This window comes from Emiliania huxleyi, assembly GCF_000372725.1.
Source record: "Emiliania huxleyi CCMP1516 unplaced genomic scaffold EMIHUscaffold_518, whole genome shotgun sequence".
Lineage (NCBI taxonomy): Eukaryota > Haptophyta > Isochrysidales > Noelaerhabdaceae > Emiliania > Emiliania huxleyi.
Genome location: NW_005198108.1, coordinates 32,745 through 49,257, shown reverse-complemented (window position 1 = coordinate 49,257; position 16,513 = coordinate 32,745). Strand labels below are relative to the sequence as shown.

The window sequence follows — 16,513 nt, the reverse complement described above, 5'->3', positions numbered from 1 at the left end:
CACAATGCAGCGTCGGAAAGTCACAGGCCAGACGGGCGGCCTCGCACTGCAGCTGAGCGGGCTATCGTCTTCCAGACTAGCCGTGAGGTGAGCGCTCCAGTGGTCCGCGGGTGTGAGCGGGTGTGGCGGTAGGGGGCCGTAGGTACTGCCCGTCAGGACTGCGGTGGGGGGCGGTCGGGAAGTCTCGGGGGAAGCTCGCCTTGTAGATCTTGCCCGTCGTCAGGTTGTGGTCGCGCGTGAGCGTGACGCCGACGAAGCGCTCGTAGTTGCCGAGGTCGAGGTCGCCTACAGGAAGGTTCCGAGAAGTCTCTCCGGCAGGGGCTCGGGTCTCGCGGAGCCACGTTGCTGGTCAGGTCGAGGTCGCCCTCGCCGCCGTCGTCGAGCACGAACACCTGAAGGGGCGGCGGCGGGGGCAGGTGGAGGGAGGGAGGGGATTGGGGGAGGCGTGTGGAGGTCGAGAGTGGAGAGAGCGGGTGCGGAGCGAAGAGGGGAGGAGAGGGGAGAGAGGGTAGCGGAGAAGGGGGAGAGGCAAGGAGGGGGGCGGGGAGAGGGGAGAGGGGAGGGGCGAGGAGGGAGCGAGAGGCGAGTGGGGAGCGGGGAGAGCGGGGAGCGGAGAGTGGCGACGGGAGGAAGCGAGAGGCGGCTGGCATATGTGTTTGGACCGACGCGCCTCGCCGTGCTCAAAGGGCGACATGGTGCCGGCGTCGACGTTAAGATAGGGGTCGATCTTGACGGAGGTGACGCGGTAGCCCGACTGGCGCAGGAGCACCCCTAAAACCACGCGCGCCTCTCCGGTCAAGAGGGACGGCCGAGCCTGCAGCCGGCGGTGCGCGGCGAGGCGGTGCGGCACCGAGCGACGAGGCAGTGATGCCCTTGCCCAGGCCGGAGACGACCCCTCCCGAGACGACGACGTACTTCATCGGCGCCTTGTCGCTCTCAATCCGCGTCGGGTTCGCCGACGAGAGCCGGCGCATCAGCGGCGCGCCCTCAGTCGAGTCGCAAAAGCTGAGGGCGAGGAGCTCGCTCCCGAGCCGCAGTGATCGGCCCGGCTTCCACGCAAACGCGTGCGCCATGCCGGACGAGATTACGGAGCCCGACGATGCGACCAGCTCCACGGCTCCGTCGGCCATCCCCGCGTCCACCCGCAGCTGCTCGAAAAAATCGACGAGCGAATCGACGAGCGGGTAGGCGTAGATGCGAGACGGAGAGAGGGATGCGGACGAGACGGTGAGCTCGATGTGGCCGTCCTCCTCCGTCCGAGACACCAGCACCTCGCCCGGCTCAGCGAGGCCATTCATTTCTGACAGCGGGACCGAAGGATCGCAACGGCAACGACGAGGACCCGCGAGAGTGCTTGCCGCGAAAGATGAGCTCTGTTTTCTGTTTTTACGCTGCTCTACACAGCACGCCCGCCGGTTAAGCTGCGGTGCAAAACTCTTTTTACCACCTTCAGGTACACCCCCAAGACTCCCCAAAACCGCCCAGGATGAGCTCCTGAGGTGCCAGTCCGCCCGAGATATGACCGGTTGAAGTTGGGGTTCCACGGTCGGGATGGAGGTAGGTGTCGAACCGGATGGGGGTCAGCCGGGGAGGCTGTTGTGGCGCACCGGACCGCCCCCCAGCACCGTGCCCCACCCAACTGTATCCATGGGAGTCACAAACGGTGCTGCACTCGCGGCTGCAAGCACTGCACTCACGACACTCAAACCCACCCACCACCTGCCCCCTACCCTGTACGAGGAGCCATTTCACCCGTGCAACATCTGCACAGGTGTACCGCCGACGCTCAAGCGCCCGGCCCCTGCTAGAGTAGTCTTGTGGGACCCACAATCGACCAATACATCCACTCGGGGCTGCAGCATGTGTCCGGGGGGGGCATCCCTGTGAAGCAGCCAGCAGGTGCCGGACACAGCGTTGGCCGTCTTGGACCGAGATCAGGGCGCATCTGCCTATCTCGTGGGCTGAAGGACCGTCATGGGGTCGGCTTTGATGCTGCCAATCAGTCGGGTCGATAGGTGGCGCCCCGGCGAGATGCGCTGCGGGTGCTCGGCGTCGCCTGCTTGAGTGGCCTGAACGCACTCGCGGGAGCCAGATCCATGCAACCATATGGTGCGAAATCTTGTGCAGAAGCCACAGCCTCAGGGTACCCTATGAGGTGGCTAAGTGAGGGTCTCTGACCCACCCAAATAGTGCCCTTTAACTAACGGAGGCCTTTGGGGGCGACCCGGGGGCACCTCGGGGTCGCAGTAGCCCCTGACGGTCGAAACCGGACCCCGGACCGAAACACGTTTCGTGCGGTGGTGGAGTGGGACCGGATTCTCGCCCTTCTGGGCGCGGGACGGGGCCGGGGGTGGCAGGCAAGTAGTAATATGCCTTTAGAAGGTCTCGAGGGACACACACACTCTCTCGCGCCCCCCCACACGCTCTGGTGGTGAGGGATCGACGCGCCCAAAATTCGGCGAAATCTACGCCGGACCCGCGACACATGGATCGCCCCACGTCGCGCTTCAGATCAGCCCCACATATGCCACTTGCACAGTCCGTTTGGACCGGAAACTGCATCGCCTACATCTTCCGAAACTGGGAGTCCCGGCGCATCGAGGCGCATCTGCTCCCCATGGTGCCCCATTGCGTCGCTCCGGACCGGACCCCGTTTCGTGCGGTGGTGGAGTGGGACCGGAATCTCGCCCTTCTGGGCGCGGCCGAGGGTGGCAGGCAGTAGTGATATGCCTTTAGAAGGTCTGGAGGGACACACACACACACACACACTCTCGCCCCCCACACATGCTCTGGTTCTGGTGGTGAGGGCCCGACGCGCCCAAAATTCGGCGAATCAAATCTACGCCGGACCGGCACCGGGCGGAGCAACCCCCCTGGAAAGGCAAGAACCAGCTGCAACACCCTCCTTGTAGGCCTCATATTTGGCCTCGGCTCGCGCCGCCTCAGCCGCCCGCCGCGCGTCCTCTGCCGCCCGCCTGTCCACCTCAAGCTGCTGCACCTTCGCTTGCTCCACCGCCAGCCGTGCTCCCGAACGGAAGGCTTTCAAGTTTTGCGCGCGGAGCGACGCATTCTCAGCTTGCAGCCGCGCACTCTCCGTTTGCATCAGCAGTCGCCACAGATCCTTTCCTGGGCGAGCGACGAGGAGGAGCCTGCTGAGGCTGCGCCGCACGCTGCGCCGCACCTTCGAGCGCCTTCACCGGCTGCAGGATCCTTCTTCGTGCAAGTCGTTTTCGCGCCGCACCTGGCCCGCGGAGCGGCGGAAAGTGGCGGCTGCGGGAGTGGCAGCCTGGGCTATGCCCCCCCCCCCCCCCCCCCCCCTTTTGCTGCTCGCTGCTTCCTTTGGCCGGCCCAGCCCTCGAACCTCTGGGTTGCGGCTGGCCTCGGCTGCCTTTTCGGGGGCCGTTTTCGCTGGGGCCGGAGCTGCCTCGCCTCGTCGCTCTCTCGTGACTAAACTCGTCGCTCTCTGACAGCGAGGGTCTTGGGACCTCGCCCTCGACCACGCTCTCGCCCTCGCCCGCGTCCTCCCCTCGCTCCGCCGCAGCCGGCGCTGCAGCCGGGGCAACGCAATCATGGCAGTGGATGGGCCGGCCTCCCCGAAATCAAGCCGAAGTTCTAGAAGTGGTTCGCCGCCGCCGCGAATGGTTGTCGAAGTGTGTGCACTGCGGTGCCATCATAATGTCAACCACTCTGGCTTGGCAGATACACCACTGAGCAGGATCATACGCTGGTCAATTGGGCATGTTGTAGAGTTGCCGTGGGTGGGTAGCGATTTGAAATCTTGCACGAGACGTTCTTTGTGAGCCTTGCGCGCGTAAACCTGACGCGTCTCATTTCCTGTTCTCGAATCTTGCTTGACCAGTGTCTAAGTGTCGAGATCAATCTGTCGCTTGCCCCGCATCTCGAGCAGGGTCAGCTTCGCCTCCATCGATTGGTTGACCCAATGTCCGTGCATTACCAAGCATATGGTGCGAAAGCCTCAGGGTACCCTATGAGGTGGCTAAGTGAGGGTCTCTGACCCACCCTAATAGTACTCTTTAACTAACGGAGGCCTTTGGGGGCGACCCGGGGGCACCTCGGGGTCGCAGTAGCCCCTGACGGTCGAAACCGGACCCCGGACCGAAACACGTTTCGTGCGGTGGTGGAGTGGGACCGCATTCTCGCCCTTCTTTCTGGGCGCGGGATAAGATATACGGGCGACTTCACACCAGCCTGGCGCGGTCTACGTAACAACTGATTGAACCCTCCCGCACCCACTCCCCATACCGACACCATGTCTGGGGATGGGGAACCGACGCGCGGGAGGGATCATTTTCCTTTTTTTGGTTCTTTTTTCTCTTTCTTGGCGGCTCTTCCGCGCCAGGCTGAAGCGCTCCATAGCCTCTCCTCGCAACGACCACACAGCTCGCCATGCCGACCCGCAGCGCCGCTCGTGCGACGGACACGTGAGCAGCACCCACCGCGCCCGTCCCTGCGACGCGCGGCCGCACAGCAGCCTTTCGCAGCCGCCCGCCTCTCTAACGCTCGCCGAACGGCTGGCCCTGCCTTTGCTACTCTCAGGATCACTCCTCTCGAGATGGTGAGCGTCCTCGCTGATCCCACGGCGTTTGGCTACGTGGAATGTGTCTGGTATGCGCTCGAGCCGCTGCCGAGCAACCCACAGCACTCGTTCTGCGACCGCTTTGGGCTGAGCATGACCGAGCTCGACACCTTGCTTACTCATACCGATCCGCCCTTCTTCTCTGGCGCATTGAAGGAGCTCAAGTCGCTGCGCGAAAGCTCCTTCAAGGCGAGCATCGCAGCGGCGTGCGGGCCAACGGCACCTCCAGTCTTCAAGCAGACGGTTCGCAGCACTGCGGCGCTCGAGCGCGCTGCCGGCGCTGTCGGCGGCGTCTCGTGCGCAAACCGCTAGATGCGACCACACACCACGCTCACGACACGTCATTCGCACCTCCCGCGTTGCTATACCTCAGAACACCGCTCTGGCCCGCGCTTGTCACAGTCTGCACCCACACAGCGACGTGCGGCTCTGCACGCGCCGCAGGTGGGTGGCCTTTGGGCGGCAGCCGGACGTCACCCCGCAGCAGCAGGTCGACGGCCACGCGGACTCTGTTCAACCCGGCGCCGTCGGCCGCAGAGTCCTCGCTCGACTCGTCGAGGCCCGGCCCGCCCACGAGGCGACACGCGGGCCTCTCGCAGTCGACGATGCAGCAGCAGCAGCGACGCCTGGGACCGAAGGAGACGATGAGGACGAGTCAGCGCTCTGCTCGCTCCTAGACATAGCCGCCGCTCTCGGGGAAGCTGGCGTCGCCATCGACTTCAAGGGCATGTCCAACAAGCGACTCGGCTCCGTCATTCGCCTACCGCTAGGCGGCGCCTCGGGCTCGACGCAGCGGGCAACGCTAAGGGAGGGAGGAGCGGCCATAGTGCGAGGCATTGCTTCGAGCCTCAACCCGGATGGCTCGGGAACGGCGTCCCTGATCGCCGCCGCGCTGGTCCCGCCGCCGTCTCTCGAGACGAGGCAGCGTGTGGCTGCTGACCGCGCCGTTACCGAGAGCCTGGTGAGGTCGTACCTCGACGCCGTGAAGAGGAAACTGCCAAAGCGCGAGCAGCGCCAGCGCCTGTCGGCTCTCGTGCCCACTATCGGTCAGCATGGCTACACGCTGCCCATGCTCAAGCGCGAGCTAAACATCAACATCTCAAGGTGCGCCGCCCGTGCGCGCCTATGCTAGCTCTCGGTGCCCTGGGGAGACAAAAAGAACCCCCTGTCGGTGGAGAGAGCGCGGTGACGGCGCCCATGCTTCGCACCCCGCGCCCTCCGCAGGTTCGAGTACCGCGCGACCCGCCTGCACGCGCTGACCTTTGGCCCCGCGGCGTCGGCAGAAGACGATCGGCCGACGCCTCAGGGCCTGAAGAGCGCACCGCTTAAGGATGCCATCGCCTTCCTCTACTCGCCTGATAATATGCAGCAGGTCGCGTTTGGGACGATGCCGATCCGGCTCAGCAACGGAGATGCAATGGAAGTGCCTGCAACCATGCGGACGAAAGCACGTGAGCAGATCTACATGGACTACGCCGAAGCCAGGCGCAATCCGCGTGGAAAGACGTGGTTCGGACCAAAGCATAAGCAAGGATCCTTCCGGTACGATGGGCTCGGTCGGACTAAGTTTCTAGAGGCGGCCGTGCTAGCAGCCAAGGGCGACCTGAAACAGCTCGGAGCGCTCGACGCCGTCTCGGAGTTTTGCGGCCGTATGCAGTTCGAAGTCCTCCGTAAAATCGTCCGTGAGCTAGCTGCGCTCTGCCCCAGCGATTGCAGCTCGTTCGAGAAGCCTATCTTGGATCGCATCGACGCGGTGGAGGTGCACGTAAAGCGCCAGCTGAAAGCGCACCTCGGTCATGCAGATGCGGCCAAGTGCGCGTGGCACTGTGCAAACCACGCGCACGCTGACGCCTCTGGGGCGGATAAATCGCGCCCGGCGCCCTGCACGCACGTGCACGCACAGGGCTGCATGGAGTGTGCTCAGCTCGCGGCGCTGCAAGCCGATCTCGACGTCCTCCTGACTGCCGCCGAGCGCTGCCTGCAGCGAAACCTCCCTAGCCCGGCGGCGGCTGCTTCCCTAGCCGTCGGCTCGTACGTCGCCTACACGGACGAAGCCGGCCTCACGCACTCAACGGTGGTCCGGGAGGTGCACCCGCCCGAGGGCGGCGCCTTTCCCCCTCCTCCTGCTGCCCCGGCCGTCACCCCTGCGGCTGGACGCACGCGGGCCTGCGCGGCTGCAGCGCCTGCCACACCCGCCGCCGCTGCTCCAGCGGCCGCAAACCAGCCCGTGGCGGCCACGACCGCCGTTGATCCGAACTACTACACGGTCGACAGCGGCTTCGAGGGCGGGAGGCGGCGAGTCCCCGCCTCGGCTCTCTCCCCCCGAGTCTCCGAGCCACGTCTAGAATCGCTGACCCAACTGCGAGAGCTCGTGCGCCGCGCTAGCGAAAAGCTCGACAGCTACTACCATCACATGGTCCGAGCAGCGCACGAGGCTGCTACTACCTCGCGTCTGCTCGAAGGGCTCGAGCAGGATCAGGCGCGGGCAGCCCACCTGCGAGACACACGGAGAAAGGGAGGTGAGGAGAGTCGCCCACGCGAACCCGAGAGAAGAGTGCGTCCGACCTCTACAGGTCCTCGTCATCGCCGACTGGAAAATGAAGTTCTTGATGAGCGTCTTCCGCGAGGCCATGTCCGAGTTCTTCGGCAAGCGCGGCATGCCTTGGCACGGCTGCATGCTTGTCCGGCGCCCACTGCGCTTCGAGGCCGATCGGTACGGCGAGGGAGAGTTCGTCTGCGAGTACAAACATGCAATGATGCTCGCGTCGAAAGAGGACGGCTTTGCTACCCTATCCGCAGTGCACATCGCGCTCTCCGAGTACAAATCTGAGAACCCGCACGTCTCGAGCGCCTTGGTCAAGACTGACGGAGCCGCCGCATACGCGGGCGCGACCTTCACCCTCGGCCTCTCCTTCCTGGGTGAGACGACCGGCATCGTCGTCCGCGGACACTTCATCGGCGAAGCTGGGCAGAATAAGTCTACTCTCGACGGCGAGTTTGCCGTCAGCGGGAGTCAGGTCCGCCGGCTCATCTGCAGCGGCCTCCACGACGTCCGCACGCCGTCAGACCTATTCCACGGGTTAGAGAAGGTGCTCTCCAAGCAGGGCGGCCGCACAGTCGCGCTCTTCCGGCCCGCCGGCAGCGAGGAGTTCGCCGTGGAGACGATCGCTCGCCTCACCCTGATGTCGGCCCGCGAGTACGTCTACGACGGGTCGGGGTCGTTCGAGGCGCTGCTGCTCCGCCGCCAGTCCTTCCTGGGGGAGGGGGAGCGGCTGACCTCGGCCGACCTCTTCCCGGACGGAAGGGTCGCGCCCACCGCGCCTCAGGTCGTCGCCTCGACGAGCCGCGGGGCGGGCAGCTCGGGGCAGCACGAGCTCGTTGCACGAAGCGACGACAGGGGCCGCGAGGGCAAAGCGGACCGGAAGCTCGTCGCACGAAGCGACAGGGGCCGCGAGGCGCGGGCGAAGGCCAAGGCGGAGCGGAAGGAGGCGGCACAGGCGAAGGTGGCGGCGGAGCGCCGCCGTCTCGCTTCGGAGGCCTCGGTGGCGCGATCGACAGCGCGGTCCTACCGATGCTGCGACATGCCTGGCGGCATGCCCGGCTGCGATCGAGTCTTTGTGCGCCTAGGGGCGTTAAAGAGGCACCTGGAGCAGGGTCGCACCAACCCGGATGTGCACCAGTGCGGTTATGTCCGATGCTACCCCGCCGGCGCGCCTGTCGGCAGGGCGAGCGCCGGCGACGTGCTTGCGCGAGCGGTTGCCGCACAGGCAGGGCGTGTCACCATCCACGGCGGCGAGGGCGGCCTCGCCTCGCCCACCCTCTGCCCGGTGGCCGAGCTGCAGCTGACGCTGTGCGATGGGACCGTGTGCAAGCCGACCCCTCCGGAGGCTGGCTATGCCAGTAACCAGCAGGGGCGGTCGAAGCCGCGCCGCAAGTCCGCCATGCAGCTGACCTACGTCCTACTCGTCGGCCACGACGTGAAGGACGAGAAGGGGTACGAGAACCTGCACGGGCACGAGGCGAGCCAGCTCATGCTGGAGTGGGGCACGGCCGGCTTTGCCAGCCGTTTTGCGGGGGTTGGCAATGCGGCGGCCACGCAAGACGGGCAGCCGCACCTGCCGCGGACGGCGCAACTCTCGGCGAGCGAGCTCACGCCGCTGCTTATGCTGCCCCGGGCGAAGCTCGAGGCTCGCATCCTCAAGCTGAAGGCAAAGGAGCGGCGCCCCTGGGTCGCCGCAAAGACGAGGAAGCGGAAGCGCAGCGCCGTCCCTGCCGGCCGCAAGCAGAAGCCCGACAGCGCGGCCATCCTGCGCTCGGCGCGCGTCAAGCTTCGGCGCGCGGGCTGGGACATCGCCGCCGCAGTCGGGCAGAGGGGCGGGCGGCGGGCGGACCGCCTCACCGTCCCGGAGCTGAAGGCTCTCGTGGCAGGCCGCGGCTGGAAGCTGGGGAAGGGTGAGAAGGCCAACCAAGGCCCCCTGCTTGCGCTCGCCGAGCGGAAACGCAAAGAGGCGCGCGACGCGCACGCTGGCCGCCACGGCGGCGTCGCCCGGCCTGAGGACGGCCTGGACGAGTGCTGGGCGCCTCAGCCCGAGGATGAGGTGTCAGACGACGGCGCGGGCGGCTCGGAGGCGAGCGGCTCGGGCGCCGCCGGCGCTGCAGGCGGTGCGGGCGGTGCGGGCGGTGCGGGCGCGGGGGGCGTAGCAGGCGCGAGGGCGGAGGCCGGCACGGCTGGGGAGCCGGCGGGCGACGGCTCGGCGTCGGAGGGAGAGGCTACAGGTGATGTCGAAATGGGTGAGGCATGCGGGGACGCCGAGATGGCAGAGGCAGGGTCGGGGAGCGGCGGCGGCGGCGGTGGCGACGGCAGCGACGGCAGCAGCAGCAGTAGCAGCAGCAGCAGCGACGATGACAGCGACGACGCCGACGGACCTGACAGCAACTGTGAGGGAGAGGGAGAGGATGTAGCGTCGTCCGAGTCTGAGAGTGAGTCTGGGGATGAGGGTGAGGAGTAGCCGCGCGGTGGAGTGTACGCTCGCTGTTTACTCGATCCGCGCGTGTGTCGACAAGGGAGAAAACGGCCACGAGAAGAGGAGGGCACGCGTGACACCTGAGCGAGCCCGCCACAGCTGGCTCTTTCACCTGCAAGTACGAAGTAGCAGACGCTGAGGCGCGCAGTAAGTGGCCGACATGGCAAGGTCAGCGCGCATTTGCGCCGCGTCGCGAGATGGAGGGAGTACTGCAACCTACAGAGAGAGGACCTGCAGCCGCCAGACGCGACGATTCGCACGAAGGAGTGACTCGCCCGCGGCTTGCCGCACTGCACTCGCAGGTATGCCCTCCGGGCGGAGGTTGAGCACTAGCCGCAAGGCACACGACCGCGGCCAGTGCTCAACCTGCAGCACCGGGCCTACAGCGAGGAGTGATACGGTGATTGACGAGGCAGTGGTTCATGCACGGTGGTGGAATCGGTGTCAAAACCGAGCCAACAGGCTGAAACGGCACGGGAGCTCACAGCGTGCCTCACTGAGAGTCTCGCGGGTGCTCCGAGGCGAGCAGAGCGCGAGGGCCGATGGCATGTGAGTCTACGTAGACGCCTCATACTTCGGCGGGGCTAGTGCAGGACGCAGATGGACGAAGACCGAGTCGACGGCCCTGCCAAGCGTTCGGAATACCCCCAAAAATCAACTGTCACTAGAGGGTTTTTGCTAAGGTTCCACACGCGTCCCACACGGAGGTTCCACACGTGAGAGCCGGGACTCGTGGTGTGGGAGCCTCACGACCACACACCTACACGCTCAATCTGTGGGACCCACCGACACCGAGCATGACGGTGTAGCTTCGCGCCCCCGGCCGCCAGCCATCCCCGATGGACCCCCCACGCCCACTCCGCGCTCGGCAGCGCCTCTCATCTCACCGAACCGCCCGCCCGCCGCCCCGCTGCCGACAGGATCCCATCGACGTCGAGCCTACGGAGGTGCTGCCGCCCGCCGGCCGCGAGGAGAAGCAGATCGCCGTCGCCGCCGCCGCCGCTGTCGCCGCCGCCGTCCAGCCCGCCGCCGCTGTCACCGCCTCCCCCCTCGCCGCCGCCGTCCTTGCCGCCGCCGCCCTCGCCGCCGCTGTGTAGCCAGCCGCTTCCCTCGCCGCCTCCACCGTCGCTGCCCTCACCGAGCCCGCCGCCGCCGCCGCCGTCGTCGTCGTCGTCGTCGCCGCCGCCCAGCCCGCCGCCGCCCAGCCCGCCGCCGCCGTCGCCGCCTCCCCCTCTCGCCGCCGCCGCCGCCCTTGCCGCCGCAGCCCTCGCCGCCGCAGCCCTCACCGCCGCAGCCCTCACCGCCGCCACCCTCACCGCCGCCGCCCCGCCGCCCCCACCGTCGCCGCCCCCACCGAGCCCGCCTCCTCCTCCGCCGCCGCCGCCCTCGCCGCCGCCTTATTCGCTGCTGCCGCCCTTACCACCGCCACCGTCGCCGCCGCCGCCCGGCCCGCTGCCGCCGTCGCCGTCGCCCCGACGGCGGAAGGCCGCAGCGGCGGCTCCGTCGCCCACAGCCACACGCGTACGAGGCGGAGCTCGATGCGCGGCTGAGCTGGAGACGAGGAGTGAGTAGCACGCGTCCTCTGCCACCGTGCGCGTGTTATGTCTTATGAGGTGGTGCGAGAGAGCCATTTGCGTGCGAGCCCGTGCCCCGTCCCGCCACCCGCCCGCCCCGCCCCGGAGCGCGACAAAATGTGAAGGGTGGGCCACTTGTGTTGAGGGATGGCAAGACCACCAGCTAACGATCTTGTTTTGCAGTTCTTATCTATGACTATGTGCCGTACTATTTTCACACATACTATCTCACTAAAGTCTTTGAAAATCGAGATCCACGGCGCACGGGATCCCGACGCCCGACCGACGTAGAAAGAGAAGTGAAACTTGCCCAAGACATATCCGGTGTGGGTGGCGTGTGTGGGAGGCCCTTAGCAAAAACCCCTTTTCACCTGACCGCTGAGCTACGTGTGGGACGATGGTGTGGAACCTGATCTACACCCTTAGCAAAAACCCCCCACTCCCCTTTCTCCCGGCCGGGGTGGGGCGCGCGCGGGGGCGGCGGGTGTGCGGCGGGTGTGAGGGATGTCTGTGAGCCCGAGAGCGATATGCCCTGTCCGCCTTGCGTTGTTTCATAACACGAAGGCTAAGCTCAAAATCAAGAACAAACGGGCCCTCAGCGGAGCTGGGAAGAGGACCGCCGCAAGCGGCGTGGCGTGGAGCGGTTGTGCATCCCTCCGGGGGCCCCTCTGCGCCGGGGAGGCGTTGTTGGAGGCTAGGACGCAAGCGTCCGTCGCCCTTTTCAAACTCGGGGCCCACTCCGCTACGCTCCGACCCGAATTTGGAGGGCCTAAAAGTTTAAGGTGTTGCTGCGCAAAAGGGGTCGGACACAGGGCGCAGCTCATGCTAAGAGCTAGAAGGGGAGCTAGAGAGAACGACTACCCTGTCCCGTTATTGCGTACACCAACACCACAAAGCTCTCTCTCCTGTCCTCACTCAATCCAGGGGGGTCACAACTACTGAGTCCCTCGAGTTGCCGACCGAGATGATATGGTGTGGCTCGCCGCTCTCGAGCCAGCCGAGCAGATGGAAGTGAATCTGCCCCCTCCCCGCCGCTCCCTGGTCCCGGAAGCGACGGGCCCAAGCAAACTCCATCACGTAGTAAAACACACTGATGCCGAGCGCCGGTACGAGCACCTCCTCAATGTAGGTCTTGGCACGCTGTTCAAAGTACAGCAAGCGGATCTCCTCCTGCTCCGCAAGGAGGGTGGCAAAGGTGTGACGAGTCCCAGCGCTGGCTGTGCAGCGACCGACCGGGCAGGCGGCGGCGGCGCGGACCGTGAGGTTGTACTTGAGGCTGCCGCCGGTGGCTTCGGTGAGGACCGCCTTTGGAGGTAGGGAGGGGGCGGTGGCGGTGAGGGAGGCTGCGGTGAGGGGCGGTGGCGGTGAGGGAGGCTGCGGTGAGGGAGGCTGCGGTGAGGGAGGCTGCGGTGAGGGGCGGTGGCGGTGAGGGAGGCTGCGGTGAGGGTAGCGGTGATGGCGAAGGGAGGGGAGTGGCGAGTGGAGAGGTGGCGGGGCGGGGAGAGGCCAGAAGGCGAGGGGGAGGGTGGGAGGCGGCAGGGAGGGAGAGGCGGTAGGCGAGGCGGGCGGCGGAGGAGAAAAGAGCGGCGGCGGTCGGCAGGCTGCAGGGAGAGGCGAGGGGGTGTCTTGTCCGTGTGTCCCTGTGTCGCCATGTGTGCCGCCAGCATCTGTCCTGCGTCCACCCCGCGCTGGTGAGCCCGTCGAGTCTATCTATCGCAGGACACGCGCCTTTGGGATGGACTTGTCGCAGACGAAGCGGACGACCATCGAGCGGCCCGCCGCGCCCCCCGGGCTCGATCCGAATCCGCAGCGTGTCGGCCCCAGCGGCGGTGCTGCGCGGGAGGCGGCCGCGGGCACGCTGGGCTCGATCAGCGGCTTCCCTCAGTTGCTCCGTCCGAAAGCACGGATTCGGCGGCCGTTCGTGGCTTCAATTTTACGGATGTCTTGGCACCAGCTGAAGGCTTGGGTCCGACATCGCCGGATTCGTGCACGGTATTCGGATTTTGCTATTTGCTCGTGTGGGGGTATATCGCAGATTTGTCAATGGTACCGCGTCTGCGACGCGGGCGCCTTGCGGGCAGAGCCCTTAGCCACCCTTTTATCTTGCGCGGTCAAAAATTCTGGGGCCGAAATCTCGATTTTTAAGCTATCAGGGGGTGTTTCTGGGACCATATGCGACCACTTCACCCGCCCCGGGAGGACTGGATCAGTTGCGACCTATCTTGCACCATCCTGGTGTGAAGTCGGCCTTAAAATTCTTATTTCGTGCCAGTCCGTGCCAGACTGTTTTCCTTTTTTTCATTTTTTTCCAATTTTAAGAAAGAAAGAACTGGCGCGAGAAAGAGACTCGCAACGGTGCTCTGCCGCGGACTCAACGGTGCGCGCGACAAGCCCAAGATGACGGACTCAACGGTGCTCTGCGTCAAGCCCGAGGAGAAGACGCCGCAGTGCACGCCAAATCTGCTGCCGTGCGACATTAGCTCCACTGGGCCGGCACCCGTCTCCGCCTACTTTCACCCGAGCGAGGCCGCGAGCGACGGAGGGCGCACCGCCCACTTCAGAGGGCGGCAGCTTCGTGGGCGCCACCTCCCGCTCCCTGCCGGCTACGAGGGCCTGGTGCGTCCGACGCACCAGAGAGCGAGTGCTGTGCAGCCGCCACAATGCACGTTCACCGCCGAACCCTCCGCCGCCGGCAGGTCTTGCAGGACACCGTTGCTGCCTCGATTGCGGATGGCGAGGAGCGGCGGTGGGTCGAGCGTGGCACGTTCTCCGAGCTGGGCTACTGGAAGCACGACGACCCGACCGCTGCCACCGACCCAATGGCCAAGGCCATGGACTTCTGCCGCCTCGCAGGGGTGCTGCACGGCCACCACGCCCCGCCACCCCAGGTGTGATCTGTAATTGGGTGGTACCCGGGGGCCTGAGCGGCGTGGATGGACGTTGTGTGTCGGTGTACTGTCTACTGTGTGTCGTGTGTGCGTATATCCTTTGTGTGTTTGGTGTCGGCGCACCCGACGGCTCGCTCTCACAACCAATGGCTCGGGACCGGCGCGAAGCCTCGCGTCGGGGTCATCTCTCGCCTCTCGGCTTGTTTGACTAAATGACCGCGCACGCCAGCGCGCCACACCCACGGCCCGCGCCTCTCAGCTCTCTCACGCGTCACGGCGTAAAAATCGGCTTCCCCTCTCTTCTGGCGCGCTCTTCCTCCGCCACGTGCTCCTCCAGCAAGCGAAGAGTGGTCTGGACGATGTCCTCGACGGAAGCCATCGCGCCCATGCCGGTGTCGCCTTGCGGCGGGAGGAGAGCGTGGGCAGGCGGCGAGGCGCAGGGCGGCGGCTCGACGGGAGAGGGGAGGGAGTAGCGCGCGCTGCGCACCGCACGCGAGGGTCTTGCTGACCGGCGGGACGACGTGCACGCCCCGCCCCGCGAGGACCTCCACGTGCTGCGAGGTGACTCGCTGGTGCCACCTGCCGGCCCAGAGGGAAGAGCTTGTCTGGAGGGCTTCGGGGGGGGGCTCTCTCCCCTCTGTGGGGGGAGGAGGGGTGGCGGAGGAGGTGCGGCGCGGTGTGGGCGCGCGCATGAAGGTGTTCATGGCGGGCGCGACGACAAAGGGCCGCTCGATGCAGCGCGGCCCGTAGGCGGCCTTGAGTGGCGCCGCAAACGCGTCGTCGAGGTCGTAGTACCTGAGAAGAGCACACACATTCTCTCTCTCTCTCCTGTGGCCTGGGGTCGGCCGGCAGCGCGTGGGGCTGGCGCCACGCTCTCACGACGGAGCCGAGGAGAGAGCCGCACAGGCCGAGCGCGCAGCTCGCCTGCGGCAAGAGAGGAGACTCAGCCGGACTTTGCAGCGGAGGAGGAACCGCAGCGCGGCTGCTCGGCCGCCAGTGTGTTTGCGCAGAGCGGCGCGATCAGCAGCAGTCGATTCCGCTTGGCCAGCTCGATGTGCAGGACCGGGTCGGTTCCAACCGCGCCGTACGCCGCCCACTCGTCGCTGTCGCGGTACATGCGCATCGCCGGGATCTCGCCGCCGCCGGAGCTGGCACCGCCGCCAGCAGCCGCGGCCGTCATACAGCGCTCGGCATATTCTGTGGTGAGGGCAAGCAACTTTTCCCACGGCTGGCCGCCTCGGTACGTGGCCTGCGTGGGACAGCGAATCGCGTCAGCCCGGCGCTTGTCTCCGCCAAAGCAGACGAGCGAGCGAGCCTGAAGCAGCTTGACCGCCGACTCGGTGAGAACGACGTCGACGCTGACGCCGTGCGAAAGGAGCGCCTCACAAAGCTCCGGCGCCTTGACTGCGGCGACGCTGCCTGTAACACCCAGGAGGACGTGTCGGGCCGACATGGGGGAGTACAACACACCTTTTTGAGACGTGCGCACTTAGATCAACCTCTTGGTGTGAAGCTCGCACCTCAACCTCTCACAGGCCAGCGCACAGCGCCATAGGAGGTATTTTCTTCTCAATAACAAGGCTGTGAACAGCTCGTTGTGTTGTGTTTTTGTGTGAACAGCTCTCGCGCGCCGCCGTCTGTGGCGACGCGCAGAACATCAACAACGCTGCTCGCAACATGCGTGTCGCGCACTCGTTCATGACCGGTCTCAATGTCCCACCCCCCTGCGCGCGGGCCTTCTAGGCCCGCGGGTAGTCTCCCCCCATCCCCAGGGCCTCCAGGGCTCGCACCTCAACCTCTCACAGACCAGCGCATAGCGCCATAGGATGTATTTTCTTCTCATAACAAGGCTGTGAACAGGCGGCTCCCACCTCGATGGGTTATGATATCACTCCTGCACTGGCATTGAAGAGGGGATCAACATTCAACAAACAAGGAATCGAGCGAGGGTGACCGCATGTCTGCATCAGACGTGTCATCCGTCCCGATCGTGACCAACCAAAGCCACCCCCTCTTCGTAGATAGAGCCCATTCTGAGGGGTCCTGATTCCAAAGCCGCTCCCAGCCGCACCCGCCAAGCACCTGCCCGACCGTGTTCGAACGCTGTGCCGAACACGGTCAGAACATGGGCTGATCACGAAAGGATCAAGGTCCGGAAATAGGACCGTCACCACGGGGCTCACCCTGTTCCGACCCTGATCCGACCCTGATCCGACCATGTTCAAAGTGATGACGGTCGGAACAGGTCAGTACTCAGCTTCGGTCTGATCACGGTCGGATCAAGGTCGGAACAGGTCAGAGTGGTACCCTCCTTAGGGGTGAACCTTCTTTTGTACCAGGCTAGGATTGAGAGCAGCCTCGCTCTCAATCCTAGAAGTCGAAGGATTGTGAGCAGCACACTCCTCGCAATCGTAGCATCTCTGTGCGATT

At 65.8% G+C, this 16,513-nt stretch overlaps 3 protein-coding genes across 3 annotated transcripts; 1 reads left to right on the top strand and 2 right to left on the bottom strand.

Moving 5' to 3' along the window:
• Positions 1-76: 76 nt before the first annotated feature.
• EMIHUDRAFT_431101 (CTP synthase) lies at positions 77-1,335 on the bottom strand (the record flags this gene model as incomplete). The annotated part of the gene is made up of 3 exons (XM_005766311.1): positions 851-1,335; positions 667-771; positions 77-309 (listed from the first exon to the last, which is right to left on the bottom strand). The coding sequence occupies exons 1-3, from the start codon at positions 1,296-1,298 to the stop codon at positions 77-79; spliced, it is 786 nt and encodes a 261-aa protein (XP_005766368.1). The 5' UTR covers positions 1,299-1,335.
• Positions 1,336-13,134: 11,799 nt separating this feature from the next.
• EMIHUDRAFT_246588 (hypothetical protein) lies at positions 13,135-14,089 on the top strand (the record flags this gene model as incomplete). The annotated part of the gene is made up of 3 exons (XM_005766310.1): positions 13,135-13,161; positions 13,587-13,811; positions 13,892-14,089. 3 exons carry the CDS (start codon positions 13,135-13,137, stop codon positions 14,087-14,089), a joined length of 450 nt encoding a protein of 149 aa, XP_005766367.1.
• Positions 14,090-14,269: 180 nt separating this feature from the next.
• EMIHUDRAFT_459485 (hypothetical protein) lies at positions 14,270-15,536 on the bottom strand (the record flags this gene model as incomplete). The annotated part of the gene is made up of 4 exons (XM_005766309.1): positions 14,270-14,482; positions 14,571-14,662; positions 14,774-14,878; positions 15,037-15,536. 4 exons carry the CDS (start codon positions 15,534-15,536, stop codon positions 14,355-14,357), a joined length of 825 nt encoding a protein of 274 aa, XP_005766366.1. The 3' UTR covers positions 14,270-14,354.
• Between the last annotated feature and the right edge of the window lie 977 nt (positions 15,537-16,513).